Here is a 22545-nt window from a genome sequence, read left to right as displayed (position 1 = left end):
AGAAATTAGGTTAGATATAATGGGGAATATATTTGAGGAAATGTGAAATACTGTATTGAAGGGGAAATTTTCAATCCCTTCCATTCTCTTTCCCAGACAAGAACAATAAAGGGTTGATTGAAAGGAAATTCTGCATGTATTCACACCAAGTTGTTCAAAATACAATGTGTTCAGTAAGAGCAAAACCTGACACAGGCATTGGAGTGGAAACATAACCTAAACAGGTTCCTTAGAATTGTGTTAGATTGCTACTAATAGGTTGGAAAACAAATTCTTTGGAGTATGATTTGACAATGACTAGACAGAAAAATTCTTATCCATTTTAAGCTTGTTCTTCACATCTTGTATCTCCTTCATTTGTCTCTGCAAGGCAAACAAATTATGTTAAACCAACCAGGGCCATAGGCATAAGATAGTAAGCGATGCATTGCCAACAAGGAAAGAACAATTCTTCAAAATGCTCCACCTGATGTAGAGCATTCCAGCAAGCATTAAACTTGGCATAATGCAGTAACCATTCAATAGCCATATGGTACTCTATTGTATTGGGCTGAGAGCAATGTGATGTTGATACTGCATTTCTCTGTAAAAGAAGGAAAGACACAATTTAAATCATATTTTCTAATATGTGGGGTGTAAAGGTAGTCAGTGAATTGGGCGAGTAAGGCTACCATCTCCTGGTTTTGCCTTTGAAGCGCAGGTCTGTCAATGACCAAATGGCCACTGAATTTTCTCTTATGGTCAGGCTCACAGAGAGTTCCCTTCATGGCACTGACAATCCTGTAGAAAAGCTATGAACAGTACATATTATGCACGACAAAATGACTTTGAAGACCCACTTTGGAAACAAAGGGGTTTTCGCTAAGAGCAAGAGAATATATGCCTTGCAATTTTAGCAAGATCTGGGGAATATGAACTTAAAGGTATAATTGGGAAGATGTCATATTCCATTTTTCTCAGTTTAAACATCTGGAATCAATTACACAAAATGAGAGAGAAATGAATGAAGATGGTTAATATGGAGAGAGGCATTTGGGATTATTTGACATAGAAATAATGATTATTGCACAAACTGGATATTAAAGCCCTTCAGCTGCAAGCTTAAGACTCTAGCATGACATATCAACATTGATTTTTCATCTTTACTATCAGTAATTTGAATAAACATTCAAGTATGTGCAGCACCTTCCGGGATTGCTTAAAAATAATGCAGCTAGTGGGCAGAGTTTCCTGTTTGCTAAATATTCAACCTCATAATATAATCTTTCACGAGATTGGAGGTGTTAGATTACCTTGATGCCATCAAAGTTCTTAAATAGAAGAAATTATCACAGAAACTAATCATGAAACTTAGAAGAGTAATTCAACATGAAAAACAAAACAGATGCAATACCTCCCTTCTCCAAGACTAAGGCATCTTCTGTTTAACTCGGATATTGCAGATTCAGCTTCACCTTTTGTTTTAAAAATAACAAATGCTCTACCTGTCAGTAGATGAGAAAACACAATAAATGGAGGATCTAAAAAATCACAACATTTACATGTCCCACTGAATTGTCAGGTCTCATTATACCAATGAAAGAGCCACACAAAAATTAAAATGGGACTGTTGGGCGACTTTAAAAGGTAAAATACCGTAGTATGTACTCGAACTCGGGATCCATTCTATCATCCTTGCCTCAACCTTTGCTTTGAGAGCACACCAAATAAGATCCTGAACAATTGAGGAAAAATTTGTCACATTGCATACAAATCTACTGTTCATGTCTCTACTGAAGTTAAAGTTTCCGTACATCTGGATCATAATCTTATTAGCTTGTAATCTTTAAATGTTCAATGCACAAATAGAGTAGCCAAGTAAAAATAGAAACAAACTCTCTTCAGTAGAAAGTTAAAAAGCAACTAGAGAATTTGAAAAGTTGGATCCCATATACCTCCACTTCATATGATGTGTAGGATGGATCCAGATTATTCAGTAAAACCAAGGTATTCAACTCTTGAGCTCTCCGCAGTCTTTCATCCCAAGGCTACAAATGATATTAACAGCAAATTAATCATAACAATATTATATCTGTACTATATATATATGATTCGATACAGATAAGAACAGGAATCTTTACAATGATTAATAAACAGGAACTTCATTCATTTGTTCCATTATAAAAGAAACTTCTTTTGTAACAATTCAAAAATAGAATTGTCTGATTCATTAAAGTGATCATATTAAAATTTCTTAATTTCAGGAACTAATGTGACAGCACCTACCACATTTAAGGACATTTAATGTAACTCAAACACTTCAGTGACACTTTTAAATTGACATACTTTTGAAAAAGTAAGCTTAAATAACAACACGATATTAAAAAATAATCTCTCTCACCTCTTTTTGTGTGACTCGTTAGCATAAATAATGCCTCTTAATATTCTTTTGTCAGACATACTATCCAAAAATAGGTGAATATTCGTAGGGAGCATATTTAGTCAAAGTGTTTTTTTTATGTGAGTGAGAGGAATAAATATTAATCATCATAAATGATCAAGATTAAAACAACTAATTCATGTGAGTTTTTTAAGTCACAAGACTTGAATCTTGACCATTCATGTGAGGTTGTATAGTCTAGATTTAATTTTCTTACTCTCATAAAAATGTCCCTATCACTAGATATGTTGCATATACCTGTATTGTCCCGGTGTCCTAATTTCAGATATTAGCAGTGTTAAAAGGTTCATGACATGACTGTTCTTCATAGGCCCAAACAAGGAAGAACCCATTTTGTACATAAACTCAAACCTTGAAAATGATCAAAACTTAAACCACAAATTTACAATCAATATAAAGAAATAAAAACACTCACCATGTTCTTAAACCACCTTCTTTTTCCCTGCAACAATGAAATCAAGGGTTCACAAAGGATTATAACTATGACTGAGATCATATTTGAAATCACATCTAAAGGTTACATATATGAATACTTGCTCTTGTTACCACCAAGGTTCTCAATCCCAATTTCATTATATTGCTTCAGAAGTCAAGATCTCAAGTTAAATAATTTATATCTAGTGAAAGAGGCAGCATTGTACATTTTAAAGACTCCTATCATTGTAGTCAAAGAATAGATGGGGAAAAAAGCTTCAAATCATAAATATATCATTGTGTTAATAAACCTTTCATATGTTTGAAATTTGTAAAGTTAATTTTCTAAAGACACCAAAACAGTAGATTAAGTTGTAGCTGATCTGATTTCTTCACCCCCATCTAGGATTAATCAACTTCAAATATGAGTACATGACACCTGACATGGAAATTCATAGACTTACTGCATCAGGTCTTTCAATTACATTAATAACATTTTGGTCTGTTTTTAACTTTTCTTCTTGTTTGATTTCTACATTCTTCTCATCAATTTCCTCTTCATCAGGAGTTTTGCTACTTCGACCAATGTTTGCCTTCTCTTCCATAATCTTCCTCTTTTTATATGGATAGGAAACTGATGATTGCTTTGGAAAAATATTCTCAGAAGTTCTCCCTTCAGCTTTATTGTTAACTTGACAATGTGAGACAATACAAGTCTTAGCCACAATTTCGGGTCTAATATTTGTCCCAACATGCAGATGGTTACTGGTTTTATCAACCCTTCTCCTGTTAAAGAACTGTTCCACTGCAGAAAAGTAATACAGTGAGCTAAGGGGAGTAGTTGCTCCAGATCACCAGGCTGAATAGTTTCAACATGTTCTGTGTACAGTTTAATTTTAATGAAGATAGCAGGCAAAAAAATACAAGACAAGGATAATGACCTTTAACTCCATCAATCTCATCGGTAAATTTATCAATGATTACACGCCTTATAACATCAAACGTGCAATTGAAAAAGTAGTCTGCCTTCTTTAACTCCATTTCTGATGGCTTGGGATTTCTCTTGTCCTTTGAAGTGCAAACAACAGTGCATTTTCCAATAATTGATTCCTGAAAAACAAAATTTTAAATGAAGGAAAATGCATCAACAAACTTCTGTAAAATGACAAATACTCAATTTTCAACTATATCAAACGTTTTATACTGCAAAAGTACCATGTAAAAGAAAAAGATATATTAGCTCTTCCTAAAATTTTATAACAGTGAAATAAAGCAAACCAAACCAATTAGCATTTCAAAACTTCTAAAGGGAGTCTAGCTTTAGCATGGCTGTCGGCCAATGTACATGCTTTCAACCTCTCTTCCCCTCTCAAGTTCCTTTGAAAACTAGCATTATATTTTCATAATAGCCATCTCTAATGAAAGAATTGATTTCTAGTACACTAGTTTCCCATATCATAACAAACTTTTACTTTGGTAGCCTTTTTAAAAATTATAACCAACCAAGTCATGGTGCAGAGTGCTCATTTCAGCCATTGACCAAAGATTGATCAAGAACCATTTTCAACCAACCAAAATAAACTAACAATACACATTAACTTCAAACAAATAAGTCCCCCATTACATGCTATCACCTCAACATTTGGACCCCTTAAACCCCACATTTTACTAAAATAACATCTCCAGAATATAAACATTCACACCAACTCAATCTTAAGCTATAACCAACTAAGCAAATAACACCCCATAGTATCAGGAATTCAAGAAACCAATTAATGAAATTACCAGGTAGTTAATATTGGAAAGACCTTTCCCCTCACCAGAAGCCAAAAACAACTCATTCCAACAGGGCTGATACTTCCCCAGGAAGTTACGAATTTCCATGGGCCGGAAAAACCAAATGACTTTGATCATCTTTTCACGAGTTGGTTTCTGGTATATCTTGACAAGCTTGCCAATGGAAGTTTCAACATGCCCTGTAGTGAACAAGTAGACACAATCATGTAGAAAATACTCCACACCCTCGTAAACAAAGGACTCATAGTAGTGAGTGTCCCTGTTCTTCACACCGATTCCCCTCTTCTTGCCCCACTTAAAATCTATCACTTCTCCAACATTTGCCGGTGATGACGGTGGCCGTGACATCTTCTGTTCACAAATGCAAAAACCTGAGACATAGTAAATAAAATCACAAACTATTTAAAGCAATAAACCACACAAAAAAAATAGCATAGTGTGAAGATGGCAGATGAAGAGTTAACAAAAGGGTACGCGGAAAATAGTGAGAAGAGAAACTTGGGGATTGAAAAAAGGATTTTTGAGAAAGAAGTTGAAAAAAAAGAGAGAGCGGTTAAGAAGTGGTGACGTTTTGTATACCAAAAAAAAGCTCTTAACTTGAGTGAGCGCTTCTTCCACTTGAAGCAAACATGCACAACACAATAAGCGTTTGAGAGTTCAGAGTTTGTTAAAAGCAAGAAATGGAAATGGGTTTTGCATGTTTGGTTTGTGAGTGAGAGTGGGGGCAAGGAGAGAATGAAAAATGAAAACGACGTCGCTGCACTTCGTTCCGTACCGTTAAAAGTACAGGGGTTGAGTTGACTTTGACTAATCGTGTGAGCACGGAGAGCGTGAGTGAGGTGTGGGCAATAACTGCATTTGCAAGCTCCTTCTCCACATTTTCTCGTTTCAATCCCACTCTGCAATTTTTCTGTTACCCACTATCATCATTCTCGTTAACAGTGATCATCATTTATGAATATTTATATTTGTGTTATAAAAAATACAAATATATATTCGACAAGAGTATGATTTTATTTTACATAGATGATTATTAAGCTTTTGAAATCATTTTTAAAAAATATTTAAACCTATTAAATTCTCAACTTAAATTGAGGCTACTCACTTTATAAGCAGAATAACTATCTAAATTTTTCATTCATATTCTTTCATGTATTGTGATTGAAGTTCACTGTAGATAGGATGAAGTCATTGGGAACATCCTTCAAGCAGTTATTATTTCTAAAGAGTTTTTTCTTTAAACTAACTTTCCTTTACAAAATGCTTATTTTCTTAGCATTCAAATTTTATCTCTCTACACTTTAATGTTGTGTTTTAATTATGGACTTTAATGTTTTGTGTTTTAGTTATGGAGTAAATTTGAATTGGTTTGTGGAAAAAATATAAGTTAATAAAAGTGTGTAACTAAGTGATGTGATGATTATAAATAATTTTTAATTAATAAAAAAAATAAGATTATAAAATTGTCTTTATATTTAAAAATAATTAAAAAAAGAATAATTTATTAATTTATACATTTATACATTTATACATTTTAATAATATGTAATTAAAATAATATTTTAAATACGGCCTATGAATTGAATTTGAATTGTTGAAACATGAAAAATTACAATAAAATTGTATAACATATATTAAAAATAAAATTTTAATATTAGTAATTACAAAAAGATGTATGTGAAAATTATAAAAATATAGTAAATTTTAATAAGTTAAAGCATAATTGATCATAAAATGTGCATGTAACTAATATTAAATAAAATACAGTACAATATATAATATGAACAGAAAATAAAAATGATAACAATTTTATAGTCAAATATACCTATTAAAAGAATACAAATGATTACATATTGTCATATATAAAAAGTTATTAAATATAAATATAAATAATATTCAAACATTTACGATTTCAAAAATTTTAATTAAAAACAATTTTTCTATTAAACTTAAATAATAATATTTTTGAATCAATGGCTGATAAATAGAGGGGGGTTTGAAGGTATTGAGGAGGTGGAAAAATTGAAGCAACATTATAAATTAAATTTACAAATGATATCTACTACTCGTGTTCCCCCTTTCTTTAAGGGGAAATGACAAGCAAACTCAAATGAGCATAAATATCGACACCTAAAACACCTAAAGCTGACACATCAAAAACACCCAAGAGAAAAAAAACTCTTTCCCTTGGAAGTAATATTTGCTTAGAAAGAAGAAAATAACAGCAAGGAGAAAGACAACAAAACGCCCTACAATAATAGATGAACCTATATATAAAAACTTCAAACCTATTGGCTTTGCGAGTTATATACAGAGAAAAGTTTATTAATGAAGGGTGATATAGCCGCAAGCAACGCCATTGGACACTCCTCGTGGGGTAGATGACCACATCCGGATATTGCAACCAGTCTCTGCACGTTCAATCAGACACAAATATTAGCCAACTTAGAAAACGAACAACTAATCATGTGTCATCATAAATGCTATGGAAATGAGAAAAAGTATCTTTCTCCTCCTTCCATTGCACACCTACTTACAGAATTTAAAAATTTGGAGGCCATTGCTTGACAATATTTCATTGAGACGAGTGAATCTTCAGCGCCGGCTATGACCAACACTGGAATGTCTTCTACAGCTTGTAGCAATAAGTCTGCATTTTTTGTAGAGAGGATGGTTTCCGATGACAATTTACCAATCTCGTGAAGCGCTTCATCCCATCCTTCAACATATAGCGGAGCCTAAACGTATTTAAGAACAGTCACGAATAACACAAGTCAATAAAGTATTTCTCCAGAGTTGATAATTAAAGCACAAGGAACAACGAGGGCCAAATAGATCATCACATAAAAAGGTTCGTAAGCTAGAATGATAGTCAATGAGCAAACACGTCATAAGAAGAAAATGTAATAACGTATGTAAAAGTAACAATATAATAAAAAACAATAACTGTATCCAATATGCTAAAAAATGTAGACAAAGCATGGACTATAAGTTCCATTTTGAAAGTGAAGTTCGTGAGAGTTCAATGATACATCCTTTATCTACATCAAGTAATAACTTTACATTCTACAAAACTAATTATTTCAGCAGTTTGAAATTTGAAAAAGGAAGAGCATCTCCTACGCATGTAGTTTAAGGTACAGACGAAAGAATGTTAAAAAAGCATGTTAAGAAAAGACATCAAGTGATAATTTTACATTGTACACAATTATTTCTGCAGTTCGAAACTTACAAAAGGAAAGAAGAGCTCCTATACATGTAGTTTAAGGTACAGACGCACCTTATAAAGAGTCAAAACTTCCGTTGTCAGTTTGGTAGCATCATACCATGAACGCCGATTCACAACGTGGGTGATTTCTGTTCTTAGTAGGGGACGAACCAAATGTTTCTTTCCAAGTGATGTATGCAGAAGGATTTTAGCAAAGGAAGGAACTACTTCCCTTGATAAATTAACATTTAACAATACAACCCCTTTCACTGTAACCTGAATCACACAAAAACAAGCTTAACCAACTTAATCAAATGCACATTAACCACACAAAATATAGCCTTAAACAATACGGATTAGCTTGATCAGACAACTTTATGGAATGTAGCATGATCAAATAAAAGTCAAACCTTCCAATACATAAAGAAATATAGACCAACCTACCTATCAAAACCCTTTTACAATGTAATCCAGTTTTTTATCTGTCTTGGTCGTTCTATTGCATAATTAGCAACATGAGACACAATAGACGTAACGTGATATATGCAATTTTTATAGTATATTGTGATCAGACACATCATGTCAAAAATAAATTATTGACTACAAAAGAAATCACATTTATTAACTTTTTCTTAATCCCCCTGGCTGTTTGGCTGGAAAATTTAAAGGAATTTTTGCAATTACAATACACATCAACAAACTTCGTTTAGTCCTGCTTTACCGGTCTAAATAAAAGCTCAGTGGTACAATGCAGCTAATTACACTGATAGCCTGATTAAGATACTAACTAACGTAAGAAAGCATGAAAAAATACTCACGTTGAAAGAATTCATTGATGTTTGAACTCTCTGTGCAGCCAACAGAGCAAGCAACCCTCCGTCATCATGACCAATCATAACAACTGAAGAAAATCCAATCTCAGAACAGAAAGACAAAAGGAGATCAACCTGGAAACACACAAATCAATCAGATATGTTATAAGATAAATCAAGATTACAAACTAAAGTAGTCTTTAGGTACTTAAATCATGTTACTCTCCCGACTAATGAATTAGTCTTTTTGGGTTGGCCTCTCATGTATTAAGGTAATAACAATTGGTGCTTTTATTGAAATTTGATCTCTCGAAAAGGTCACCTGTGGATTAGATTAAGGTATAATAATATATCGAATACAAACAGGTAGACTAAAGCTACCTCAGTTCTTTAAAGGAGGGGACAATGACAAGTACCAGACTGGGCATGGTAAAAAAACCAAGTGATACTTAGTCACGAGTGCTTAATACACTAGTTTCTTAGGGTGAGGCTCTACTTGAGTGCTTAAATCGTAACATGTATAAATTGAAAGCTTCAGTATCTACTTCAAAAGGAACTGGTACATAAAACTAGAAAAATAAAATACTGAATAACTTCTCCAACAACTCATGTTAAGGATTCAATTCATAGTATTCACCTGACTTTCAAGTTTGTAAGGATTAGGCAATTCTTTTTTCTCCCAGTCCTCCCGGCTCAGTCTTGAAGTCAATCCCCAACCAGGCCTATCAAATGCAGCAACTGTGCAATTACTCTGCCGGGCTAGAGGCCCCATTACATGTCGCCAAGAGAAGACGCCTCCACCAAACCCATGTATCAAAATAATACCTACTTGACCAATGTCCTCTACATTTTGTTCCAAAGACAAAGACTCTAATTTAATTGTGTTCTCATCTTCACGAATTTCATCTAGATGCAAAACAGGGATTTCTTCATTAAGATGTGGAGAGTTTACTGGAACATCTAAAAGAGGAGCATGTAGAGATGATCCATAGAATTGATTGCTATAGCTCCGGTAGAGTTGCCGATGGGCTTTTGGAGATATACACGTTAAATGCCTATTAAGCTTTGACAACCCCACAGCCACTGATGAAGTGGAGCAAAATGTTGAGGACATGCTAAGTGGTGGTGAACCAGGCATGCTGAGCTTGTAATGGAGAGTAAGACCTTGGCAGGGGATAAATAAGCTCTCTGAATCTGCAAGTAATCTGAGTGGCAGTTCTTCATCACGAGCCGTTCCAAAAGGCTTCCTTTTCATTTCACCGTCACTTTTTGGGGTTCTCCCTTCGGAGGGAACAGGAGATCGAGGGACCTTCTGATAACCAGAGAAAACATTCTTGCACGAAAGAACCTGCTTAATTAGACAGACATAATCTAAAAAAATTACCAAGTGTATCATCAAAGTTATCAATTTAAGCTTCATGATTTCAGAAATCTTTTCTTTAGAGCAGAAGGAAGAATATGTTGCCACCACCTAATTCCAAAGGGTTAAATGAAAGAAACAATACCACTATGTTATTCCATTGGCCGGAAAACCGTTGGAAACTTACCGCTTCGGGGTCAACTCTATGAAACATGAGCTTCCTCCTAGCCCTGCAGCTGGTTCTGTAAGCAACCACAGTGTGGCCGAGAGCAAACACAACTGACGAGAGAAATAAGACAGGCATTCCCCATGACTTTTTTAAATGGAGTCTCTGCCTTGTAGGGGAAATAGTAGCTTCCGCTTCAATCTGAGAATTTACAGAGAAAACACAAGCTTTGACGGATAGGAGGACAATTGAGATAAAGGAAGACAGAGTCACAGTTCCAAGATAAGGACCATGTGAAAGAGCCGGACCATCACAAATGGAATAAACACCTGCATTCATTTAAACAAAAAAAAAAAGACACAATATGAGAACCAAACCTTTGAATATATAAAGCCACGCTAGTTAACAAGCAGAAAGAGACGTCACAACTAGTGCTCCTCATACAGATTCTACAGACAGAATACATATTGAGAAAAATACAATAAATCATTCAGTGATAAATTCCAACCAAACGGTTCAAGAAATGATATAGTTCTGCTTCATAATTTAAGTCAAAAAAATATATTTCTCATCAACGCGCTCAACAGAATCCGATATCTGTTTCATCGAGTACGAGAAATGGTTTCCAAAAAAACAACCGAGCAGAAATATCAAGGTAAAATAAAGCAAAGTAACGAACACATGGTTCCGCATACATCAGAAGCACAACGAGTGATCCACGTGATACACGATGCAAGTAAAAAGGCGAGGAATAACGAATCATACAGATAATGACGAAGGATCGTATGACGGAAACGAGAGGAATATCCGTCAAGGAGCTCTTGAAAGCGTAACGACGCAAATGCTCCGTGAAGCCGTAGCACTTGACACAGGTGAAGCTGGAAACGAGAACGCAAGGGACGAGCACGTCGACAACCGCGACGAGCACAGGCAGCGACGTCACAAGTAGCGACGCCAGCAATGCCGCCACGAAGAAAACCGTCCGAGCGAACCGCCGAAGCTTCTCGAAGCACTGTCCTCCCCTCGGCATCATCGCAGTTCCGCAACAATCAGGGATCCGCCAGCCGGTAACGGTCACGTGGTTTCAAGGCAGAAAGAACAATCGGTTAATTAATTAATTAGTTGAGTGTTTAGAAGCCGAGAGATCTCCGAACTGAAACCCTAACTTAGCTAAATTGAACACAACGTTATCCGGCGGCGACTCTGCGGCCATCCTCTGCGGCGGAAGTTCAGTGTCGCTGGAACGATTGCGTGTTAGACAAGAAGAAAGTCATCACATAAACGACGCTCGCTAGGGTTCCAGTGGAAACAAACGAACGAACGAACACAGAGAAAGAGAGAGGGAGAAAGAGTGGAACGATGAAAAGCCCTCTCAGATTTCTCACGAGCCTTGAAAATCCCCTTTGCCTTTCGCCTTCTCCAACCTCTTTCTTCTCTCGTCTTTCTTTCTCTTGGTGTTTTCCTCCTACTCGTTTATTAAATTAATCGATTTCGCTATTAATCTTTCTCTAATCTTTAATTAACCAATCATAATCCCTTGGTTAATTAGAATCATGTTGTATTATTATTATTTCTTTGACCACTCTTAATGCAAGTATTTATTTTTAAATACTATATTTTAAAATATTGTAGTTTATTATTTATCATGATGATTAATTTCATATTTTTATAAGCTTTGACCCAAATTAATAAATTAATTAACATAAACCAACATCACCAATATCAATGCTTAGAATCATGCAGCAAAGTGAAATAAATAAAGAGAAAAAAAATTGAAGTTAGTGAAAAGTGTGCGAAGAAAGGGTGGAGAAGTCAATACTATAGCATGGGCTTAGCAACTTTTTCAATAATGCAAAAGTACAAACGGCACCATGTTCTTGAGCCGCGAAACGGTTCGTTTCGATTTTTTATGCCACGCGTGCATGTTAACAGAGAGAACTTTACGAATTTTAAAATCGGTCACTGTAGAGATTTTACTGGACGCAGTGATAATTTATTTAAATTTATAAGATGCGTTTGTTTGTTGAAGCTATTTTAATTATTATTTAAATTTAAAAAAAATTGGTAGATTTGTTGTTAATGTTTGATTCAAAAAAAGAGGCAAAATCGTAACGGTTATAGGGTGAGGACCAAGAAGAATGCAAAGTGGGCCCCACAAAGGATGAGTCACCGTCACCACCACTCAGTCACAGCCTGTTCTGTTCGGTTGCTTGGTAGTTGCCACGTGGGCTCGGTGAGAATCATTTTAATAAAATAATTATAATAATAATAAATAAATAAGGGAATTTAATTATTTTTTATTTTTTATTTTTTAACGGTTAGTCCATGGTTTCAAGATATCCGTTGCTGCTTCCTACTTCAACGACCTTCTTGCAGCATATTCAAATTATTCAATAGTAAAAAATCAAAAACAATGATTTTAAAAGTAATTATAATTTATGAGTAATGAAATACTGCGATTATTAATTTTATTTTATTTATATATGCATTACCAATTATATTTGATGTAAAAAAAAACATGTTGAATATCTCAATAACTTGAATTATGAATGTGTTATTACTTTTGAATATTCATAAAAAAAATCATATTTAACGTGTGCAACTTCGCGTAAAAACTCTTAACTCATAATATATCACATTGATATAGTTGTGCTGATTATTTATGTGTTATTAAAAAATGTCTTCATAATAATGAATTTTGTCATTAAGAAGTCATTTAAAAAACAAAATAAAATTAATTAATTTAAATATATAATTAATCATGATAATATTTTCACGAACTTACATGTTAGCCATTGAATATTTTGATACTGATATTATTTATTTTTAAATGTTTGGAAATACAACAACTCAAAACATGTTAAACATTGAATATTTTGATACTGATATTGTTTATTTTAAATGTTTAGAATAATACAACAACTTAAAACATTTATGTGTTACTATCTCAGAAGATCGAATCAAGATTTTATGAATAAAGATAAATTCTATGACCAGCACACAAGACAACTCAAACAAGTTATTTAATTATTATTTATATAAACATTAATTCATTAATACATTTTTTTAACGTAAAAAAATACATTATTTTTTGGTTAGACATTTTTACGAAAAAAATAAATAATAAATAGTGAATCAGTTTAATTTTCATTTATATTATATTTTTTACACTTATTTGTTTAAATCTACTCATGATTATATTTTTTTAAGGCAATCATTACTCACACTAGAGATTTTATCATGCATTGATGATGTTTATCGCCATTATAAAGTTATATCACATTTTAGTTTTGTATTATAATGTTAGAGAAAAAGTTATTATTTATATTTAATGATTAAATAATGTGTTGCTTGGAGAATACTGGCAAAGTTCAGAAAATCAGAGTGCAGCAGAGAATAACATAAAGTGAAGAAGATACAATTCCCAAAAAGAATTTTTGATGAATATGCAATTTTCATTCCCATCTATTACATATCATGTAACTTCTAATTTATTTTTTCAGGGTTTAAGATTTTCTTATAATCTTTTAAGACTTTTTAAAAAAAAAATCTTTAATATATAAATCTTACATTTAATTGGTAAAAAGAGATATTTTAAGATGAAAAATATATTTATTTATAATTTAAAATAATATACTCACAAATTTTACTTCAATGAACTCATTATTTTCCTTTTCACTAGCATGAAAATGGAAGAAACATAGAGGGAATTAGTTTGTACATTTGGGTGTCCATATAAAACAGAATGGCCATAACATAATTGCACGAATCACTTTTTAATTAATAATTTTTTTTAGAAAATAAAAATAATTCTAAAAAGTATCATTACTCACCTTAACATGAGTATGAAAAGTTATTTTCTTAGTTTTTTTCTATTAATTAAAATATTTTTGAATTTTATTTAAAATAAATATTGATTTTAAAAGGATCCAAACAAATTGTGAAGCGGTGCGGTGCGGTTTGGCGGCACCTCTGTGTTATGGGGATTAACGTTTGTTCCGACATTGGACCAGAAACATCCATTTCAAGAAAATAATATATCAACACAACACAAATGTTTCTTAACTATATATATTCACTATACTTTTTTTTTTCATTTAAAATATTCTTAATATATTTTTTTTAATTACAATGATCATTTTTTTACTTCTAACCCTCTAAAACAGATTCTTTTAAGAATATTAAAAAAAAATCTTAATATTTTTAATTCCTATTCACATTTATAAACAAACAAGTTATAACTTAAGGCCATGCAACACCAACCATTAATATCACATTACAATTATACCTAGAAGATGTATTTGAGTAGGAATAAGTCTTTTAATTCCTCCTATGTTTTTGGTTCTTAATATATATTAAGTTCTCATTTTAAAATTTAATAAAGTTTTCTTTTAAAATAATATCTAACAAAGTAATACTTTTTTAAGCTTCTAAATTTAATATTTAATGTGGTTTTAATTTTTTAAAATATTTTATGAAAACTTGTTTTTTTTTTTCAATGTTTTTTTCCACAACAACTAATATACTTTATATCACATAGATAATTAATAAATATATAGTTGATAACATATTATGGTGGTCCGATAATAGTTTGATAGTGGGTAGTCTCATAAGTCCAACAAATGCTCGTTACGATAAACTTAAAATGACTATGATATTATGTTATGAAGTGAACTTTAAGCCTAACTCAACCCCATAAAACCAACTCATGAGGTGAGGTTTGTATTCATTTATATATTATGAAATTTCTTAATCTTAAGTCGTGTTGCATCTTCAATATAATATATATATATATATATATATATATATATATATTATGTATTACATTAATTTTTTTATCATATATTTTTAAAATGTTATTAAATTAAAAAAATCACAGTTGATAGGATGAATGAACTATATAAAATTATTATGTTTTAACCAATTGTGTCGAATTTGAAATCGTCTCACTTTAAGCAATAGATTCCCTCCTCCTCGTTTATTTTTAACAATTTAACACGACAATATTTTAAACAAACGTGATTATGTAAAAACGATTATTGAGTTTTCAATTGTGTGTTAGGTAACACAGGGATTGTGTGGAAATTCATTAAATAAGAATTTCTTAAAGCTCGTTTAATAAGATTTTGTTTATAATATTTTTAACAAGTGTGTAGGAAAGTACGTTTTAACAATTAACAATGTTTATATTAATATTATTTATTTTCAAATAAACAATGAAATAACTATTAATTCTGCAGTCCTTTAAATATATAGCATAGTGCCCATATATATAACAAATAATATCAAATCAATTCCATTTCATGCATTATTAATTTACAATTGAATAAATTATTCTATAAAAGATCTCAATGAGAAAACTAAGATAAATCTTTCTCAAAAACACTCTTTAATTAGCAAGTTGCAAACCTCGAAAATGAGGAGGACATTGATTTGATTAGATGCAACTTGTGTCGTATTCTTGCCTCTCCCAATTATTAAAGTAATTCTAAGTACTTTAGACAAAATGAATTGATTTGGCTTATCATATGGGGCCATTTCATACTTTCTTTGTCTGTGTTATACTATCACTATATATACATCTTGTTAAATCTAGAAATAAGTATAGAGAAAAAATAGGATTATGGAGTCATTCTAATTTTAAGTTTAAATTAATTTGTTAAAAATCATCATTAAAGATTAAAATATTTCATAATATAAGTAAGTGCAAATTTTATAATTCACTTTTTTTAATGTAGTATCAGAGTCTGTTACAAAATGGACTTTAAGCCTAACTCAACCCCATAAAATCGGCTCATAGGGGTGGTGGCCTAATAAACCCAATAAATACTCACTAGGATAAGCTCGAACCTACCTGACTCTGATACCATGTTACAAAGTGGATTTTAAGCCTAACTCAATCCATAAGACCGGCTCATAGGGTTGAGATTTGCACCCACTTGTATACAATGAAACACTCTAATCTCTAGTCAAGATGAAATCTCTAACATAGTCATTTTAAATCTATTCTAACGAATTGTTTATTGACTTGATCAGATCATCTTTTATCAAATCGTTATTGGACCATCTGGACATAAAAAAATTGTTGGAAATCACACATCAAAATCTGTAATTGATGTTCGATCTCCGTACATATGTGTAAAAGTTTATTGATTTTGATAATGAAAGTCTTTGTAAAAACACCCTAACTAAGATTCACTGTTTAAAACTATAACTAATTGAAGAATAAGCCCAGATTTATATTTCTGTATTACAATGATAATTGTTCTAAATCTCCTGGAATCACGCAAATTTGATAGTGTACTATAATAAACTACATATAATGTTTCAAAAGAAGAGAAAAAAGTCAATAAAGTACCATGCAAAAATTCTGAGGTGGTGTCAGAAGGAGTCTGGTTTTCAACTCTATTTTTTTCCACTTCGAATGCTGAAACTTTGAAACTGAAGAAAATAATCAAACATCTAATTAAACAAACATACAAAACCACACTGAGCTGTTCTTCCACCAAAGTTGTTATAATCCAATTAACGATATATATATATAGCGAGACAGATAGATAAAGTGTGGAACAATCCCTGTCTCAAGCAACAAATTGTGGAAACAATATACAAGGATCTTTGTCCATTACATTATTGCATGCAAACACAATGAACCAATCATGCAAACCCTTCAACATTTTCCAATCTCTCACTAATCTTTCTTCTCTCTAGACAAGTATTCTTATCTCAAATTTGTTGAGATAATATTGTTAGATCATTCATCGCATCTGAAGTATTGTTTGTTTTGAAGTTTTGTCGCGATTTTATTCTTACATACGCCGAACATTATTAGAAAATCATTAAATAAAAATAAAATTTAGAGACTAAAAATAATTAGTTGTTATATTGACTAAATTATATATTATTTTAGAGAGTAACAAAAATTAGTTTCTAAATTAGTTTCTATTATTGATAAACAGTTTTTAAATTGGTATTTAATTAACAATCAAAGTTTTAACTACTAATTATTTAATTTAGAAACTATATATCAATAATATAAACTAATTTTGACACTAATAATTTTTTAATCTCTAAAATAGTATATAACTTAGTCAATATAACAACTAATTATTTTTTATCTTTAAAATTGATTTCTATTTAATGATTTTCTTATAAAAGAAAAATATATATAAACTGTGATTGTGATTGACATCGATTCCTGAATAATGTGATTGATGTCGATTTCTGAATAATGTGATTGACATCGATTCTAAACTATATAAGACTATATTTATTGTATCTATAAGCATGAGAAAAGATTAGGGTATTTGTGTTGGCATGCATGTATACGTGGTCCCTTTTTTTGTGATATGCTTTATTAAGTTTGCAGGTACTCCAAGCTATTTGGATTGTTGTGGTTTGAACCAGTTATATTATTGAAATATTCTTCATAATAATGTTCTTAGTAAAGACACAAACAATTAAACAATTCCAACACAAAGTCCAGACCAACTTTATCTTGTTCAGGAAACAATGATGTGCCTCATCTTTCTCAAATTTTTTAGTTTTACTTTTAACTTCAAAATATTCTCCATGCCCATGTAACTTTTTTATAAGGTTTTGTCACCATGGAAAAGTTATATTTGTTCTTGTATTTAGTTGTGGCTGGAAAAAAGGGAGTTCTAGAACATGAGAAAGTTTAAGCATCTCAGAATTGTCCATTTCATGATAAATTATGTGTATGAAGCAAAGTCAGAACAACTTTGTTTTTCAAACTAGTTTAATTTCACATTAATTAAAAATTAAAATATTTTATAGTATATAATTAGATGTAGTTTTTTATTTTATAAACTAAGATTAAATTAAGCTTAAAATTCAACTTTTAATAACACAATTACATTTAACCCTCTTATCCACACCTACCCCTTATATAGGGTTTGACATTTTAATTTTTTTTATTTTGTTGCTTCTAGTTCCAATGTCATTATGCAATTTTGCACATGAAAAAACATTCAATGTCTTGTTATTTCCCATTCACGAGAATAATTCATTGTTTTAAAGAACTGCATGTGAAAAAAATAACTAAAATAATCAAAACCAAGCAAAATTAAGAATCAATGCACAAATTTATGAAAGAATGGATGTGCTAATTAACAAAGACTTGGAAAGAGGAGTAATAAAAAATTGTGAAAATAACGTACTCTAGTTTAATTATATAAGACGCATATTTTTTTAATATATAAAATTAGAATGAATATTAAATTTTAAAATTGAAATGAAATAGGTATATATATATATATATATATATATATATATTATTGTCGTCGTATTTCACTAATACTAAATAAAATGATTTTATAGAGAAATCTTTAAATTAGTTTAACTCAAAATTTTCAAAATAATATTTATATTCTATAATTTTTTTGTTATTGTGTATTGAAGCAACCAAATAAATAAGTATAACTCAATCTTAGTGAAATCAATTAGAATATGTGAAATCAATTAGAATATGTTTGAAATAACTCTTATACTATATTAAGAATTGAACTTTGAATTTAACTCAACTCTATAAAAGGATGTAGGATCAACAATTGTTTATGCTCAAAATGATTTTGATATCACATTAAAAAGTGGACTTTGAGTCTAACTCAACCCTATAAAATATCTATAAATATTCATCATAATGTCTAGTCAATGTGAGATCTCGAACCCCTCCTCATACCAAGCTACCAACTCGTGTGCAGTAAAACAACTTCATTAAAAAAGTTACATAATTTTTATATAGAAATCATATTTTAAAAACACCACTTTTTATTTTAAAATTGTATTTCTTAAACATAATCTATTTTTATAAAAAAATTTAAAATCTACTTATAAATTCGAAAAATTTACACCCAATTTTTCCCTCATGTCTCCTTTCCAAAAGACACATGGGTGTAGGTCCCATTCTCCTAATTCCTTGTTTTAAAAAAAATAAATAAATATATTTATAAGTATAATTTTTTAAATCCTACCAAACAAGGTGGTGTGAGGAACAAAAGGAATTAATGATCATGTGTTTGGGTGAATAATAAAACTAAGCATTAATGGTTTTAGGGTTTGTGGGAGACATTTGCATCATATTAGGGTTTGGGTATTAGTCTATTCAAGTGCAGATGCTAATTTTGTGGACACAATTCAAGAATTTTTATTATTAATTAATTAGATACTAATTGAGTCTTCTAAAACCTAATAATCTTATGGTCAATATTACTTCAGAAATAATTTTTCATTCTATTATAAATCGTGTTTAATTGGTTTTGAAGAATTTGTTGATAAATAATTTATCAACCATTTTGAAGCTTCGATTTATCTAACTTTTAATTGAGTTTATAAGATATAATTTATCTACACTTCATTTAAAATAGGCTTAACTTAAAAAAAAAAAACAATTGCATTTCAATTTTAAAAAGTTTGATATCATTATTTTAATGTTTTTTTAAAGGTTTAATGTAATCTTAATTTTTTAAAATAATTTAATGTGATGGTCTATTTTTTTAAAAAGATTAAATTAGCTAATAACAACACTTATATGTGCAACGTAAAATTATTTAGGGAAATATATTTTAAAAAGAACAATCTAATAAAAAGACTATATTAAATTGTTTTAGAATGCATTTTTGTCTGTGATCATCTTCTCTCCCTTTTTGGCTAATAGAAATTTATTAAAGTAATCAAGATTTTCACCAACTTTTGATACAATTTTTCTTATTTCCAAAACTGAAACAAAAGATGAATGAAGGCAATCTATGATCTATTTAATCTGTATCTCACTAAAGTTTCTCTTAAAAACATCATGAAGTAAATAAAAATTCTTATTACAATGCATTTATATCTTTTCTCAAACTTCTTTAAAAAAAATCTGACTTCACATAATCAATTTAAAAGTCATCTCTCATTTATATATTATATTTAATTTTATCTTTATTCAATGTAGAAATTTCAACATTTTCTTACATCAAAACATTAACATTTTGTTGATGAGACTAGATATTTGTGATGGTTCAATGAAGACAAATTTTTTTGGTAGAATAGACTCTGCTACCATACCAAACCAGAAAGTGAGTTTAAATTCAAATCATTCTCATAAACACAAGTCTGTAACGTTAAATTTGTTTCACTTACTCATTTTAAGTTAATATTATGTCTAGTTAATGTGAGATCTTAAAAAATTAAAGTAAAGAAAAATGAATTTTCCGGTTTCATATCCATCAAGATACATGACATTGTTGTGTCACATTTAATAATTTGTGAAATTTCAAAAATATTCAAAAACTTAAAGTTCAATATTAACAAATTTTTTTGGATATTTATTATAGGTTTTGAGTGAGTATTTTGTGCGTATTGATTGTGCCTTTTTTACTTTCACAAGAAGCTTCCATAATAGCTATACTAAATTTAAGTTTTATAGTTGTAAATTAAATCACAAAGAGGCATACTACAAATTATCCTAATACGTTTTTATTCATATAGTTAATTATATTAATTTGCCAAATCACAAAATTTGTGAAGTAAAGGAAAAAGCTAGAATTTTGTGATTGGGAAATTTTCTCACTAAAAAAATAATTGTGATGAATTTTGGGATTATTTTTCTTAAACTTTTTAGATTTAACTACTCGTTGAATCTTAGGGTGAAAATATATATTCCATTATAACTTCGGGGGAAATTTGTATTTCTTTGCAATTTTAGACAAAAAAAAAATAATGCATTTTTATAGCAAAATTCATATTTTGATGCAATTTTGAGCTGTAAAAATTTTACGGCCAATTTCTTTCACACATTTTTGTTGCCCTTTGTATTCAATGGTAATGAAAATTTGATCTCTGATTTGAAAATTTTATTGTGAGATAAGATAAATACTTTTTTTATGAAAAGTTTCAAAATGTAAAAGTATAAGAAAGTTTATTATATTGGATATGGAGGGCCAAAGTAACAAGATGAAGTGATGATTATTTCTTCCTGCACCTCCATAATTTCTTCTCTCACCTTCATATATTTTCGAATTTCTGAAAATGTCCCTCTATAATATTCTGGATTACATTTCATTTTTCAAATTTATAATTAGCTTCTGGATTATGTAATCCGGAAGCCTCTTTTCAGATGCATGATTACTTTCTGAATTATATAATCCGGAAGTTTGGTTTAGCTTTCGAATTATGTAATCCGAAAGTCTTTTTTCAAATGTGTTCTGGATTATATATTCCAGAGACTAGTCTATGGGGGTGACACAAGAAGGATAAAAATATATTTTCATGTTGTATATGGAGGTGACAGAAGAAGATATGGAGGTGCAGGAAGAAACAGTCTGAAGTGATATATGTAATTAAGGTTAAAGCCCAACTAACAATGGCCCGAACTCTAAAGACCCGAACTCTAAAGAGTAGGGCTAAGGCCCAAATAATGATGGTTCGAACTCTAAAGAGTAGGGCTAAGGCCCAAATAATGATGGCTCGAACTCTAAAGAGGCAAATGCTCCCTGCACCCAATCATTTTTAACCTGCACCCAACATATTTTTTTAATTTCCAAAAATACCCTTAATTCCGGAAATAAAAATCTGGAATTGAAAATAATATATTCCGGAAAAATAAATCTGGAAGTAATTATTGAGTTTCAGAAATAAAAATCCGGAAACCAAAATTAAAATTCTATTTCGGACAAAAAAATCCGGAATTGAAAAATAATACATTCCAAAAAAAAAAATCTGGAAAAGAAATAATTGTGTTTCGGAAATAAAAATCCGGAAACAAAAATAAAAAATCAATTTCAGATAAAAAAATCCGTAATATAAAATTTCGTTCTGGAAAAAAATATCCGGAACACATATTTCGAAATTTTTTTTTAAGGACAGTTTCGTCTTTTCCGCTAAGATCGGGTGCAGTGATATGGTGCAGGAAGCAATTGCCCTCTAAAGAGTAAGGTTAAGGCCCAGATAATAATGGCCCGAACTCTAAAGAGTAGGGCTAAGGCCCAACTAATAATGGCCCAATCTACGATGAAAGTATCAGACACTCTGGAGAAGCTTGGTTGTGAATGTGAATTAAAAGAGGTTTAATGAATTAAGTATTCAATAAAACTAATTTATTTTGAAAATAACAAAGGTTAGTTAAAAGTTAGACTAAAATATTTAAACAAATATCTCACATTTTTTGTTGTTTTTTAATATCCCAAACTTTTCAGGATTATAGTAATAGATTGCGTTAAAGGTTTATAATTATTTAACATTTGGTTGGAAAACTATAATTTATTCATTATTATCACATGCTTATTATATACCTAACTCCAATTTTATGCCTCGCTTCTAAGTGTGGAGTATAATTTGTTAAAAGCAA

General features: G+C 30.6%; 2 protein-coding genes across 2 annotated transcripts; both read right to left on the bottom strand.

Annotated features, from left to right (window-relative positions):
- Nucleotides 1-113: 113 nt before the first annotated feature.
- Nucleotides 114-5585, bottom strand: LOC137835998 (protein ANTI-SILENCING 1). Its single transcript, XM_068644789.2, has 11 exons — nt 5427-5585; nt 4640-5022; nt 3796-3964; nt 3319-3659; nt 2856-2882; nt 1935-2027; nt 1636-1714; nt 1394-1484; nt 672-780; nt 467-583; nt 114-363 (listed from the first exon to the last, which is right to left on the bottom strand). Exons 2-11 carry the CDS (start codon nt 4997-4999, stop codon nt 298-300), a joined length of 1452 nt encoding a protein of 483 aa, XP_068500890.2. The 5' UTR covers nt 5000-5022; nt 5427-5585; the 3' UTR covers nt 114-297.
- A 1079-nt stretch (nt 5586-6664) lies between these two features.
- LOC137835996 (uncharacterized) lies at nt 6665-12044 on the bottom strand. Its single transcript, XM_068644787.2, has 7 exons — nt 10962-12044; nt 10218-10525; nt 9308-10018; nt 8677-8805; nt 7931-8134; nt 7188-7388; nt 6665-7061 (listed from the first exon to the last, which is right to left on the bottom strand). Exons 1-7 carry the CDS (start codon nt 11227-11229, stop codon nt 6939-6941), a joined length of 1944 nt encoding a protein of 647 aa, XP_068500888.2. The 5' UTR covers nt 11230-12044; the 3' UTR covers nt 6665-6938.
- Nucleotides 12045-22545: the final 10501 nt, after the last annotated feature.

The sequence above is a fragment of the Phaseolus vulgaris genome, chromosome 5 (assembly GCF_051622355.1).
Source record: "Phaseolus vulgaris cultivar YP4 chromosome 5, ASM5162235v1, whole genome shotgun sequence".
Classification (NCBI taxonomy): domain Eukaryota; kingdom Viridiplantae; phylum Streptophyta; class Magnoliopsida; order Fabales; family Fabaceae; genus Phaseolus; species Phaseolus vulgaris.
The sequence above is the reverse complement of the archived record's forward strand: the minus strand, read 5'-3'. Positions and strand labels throughout refer to the sequence as shown.

Bases quoted from the DNA above. Each gene is read 5' to 3' on its own strand.
- LOC137835998 (XM_068644789.2), bottom strand. From the start codon at position 4,999: ATGTCACGGCCACCGTCATCACCGGCAAATGTTGGAGAAGTGATAGAT. The intron at 2,028-2,855 runs GTGAGTGTTTTT...TATCATTTGTAG, and splicing joins GAAGGTGGTTTAAGAACATG to CCTTGGGATGAAAGACTGCG. The intron at 781-1,393 runs GTATTGCATCTG...GCTTTTCTACAG, and splicing joins CTTAGTCTTGGAGAAGGGAG to GATTGTCAGTGCCATGAAGG.
- LOC137835996 (XM_068644787.2), bottom strand. From the start codon at position 11,229: ATGATGCCGAGGGGAGGACAGTGCTTCGAGAAGCTTCGGCGGTTCGCT. The intron at 10,019-10,217 runs GTAAGTTTCCAA...CTAATTAAGCAG, and splicing joins ATAGAGTTGACCCCGAAGCG to GTTCTTTCGTGCAAGAATGT. The intron at 7,062-7,187 runs GTAAGTAGGTGT...TTGAACGTGCAG, and splicing joins CCTCCAAATTTTTAAATTCT to AGACTGGTTGCAATATCCGG.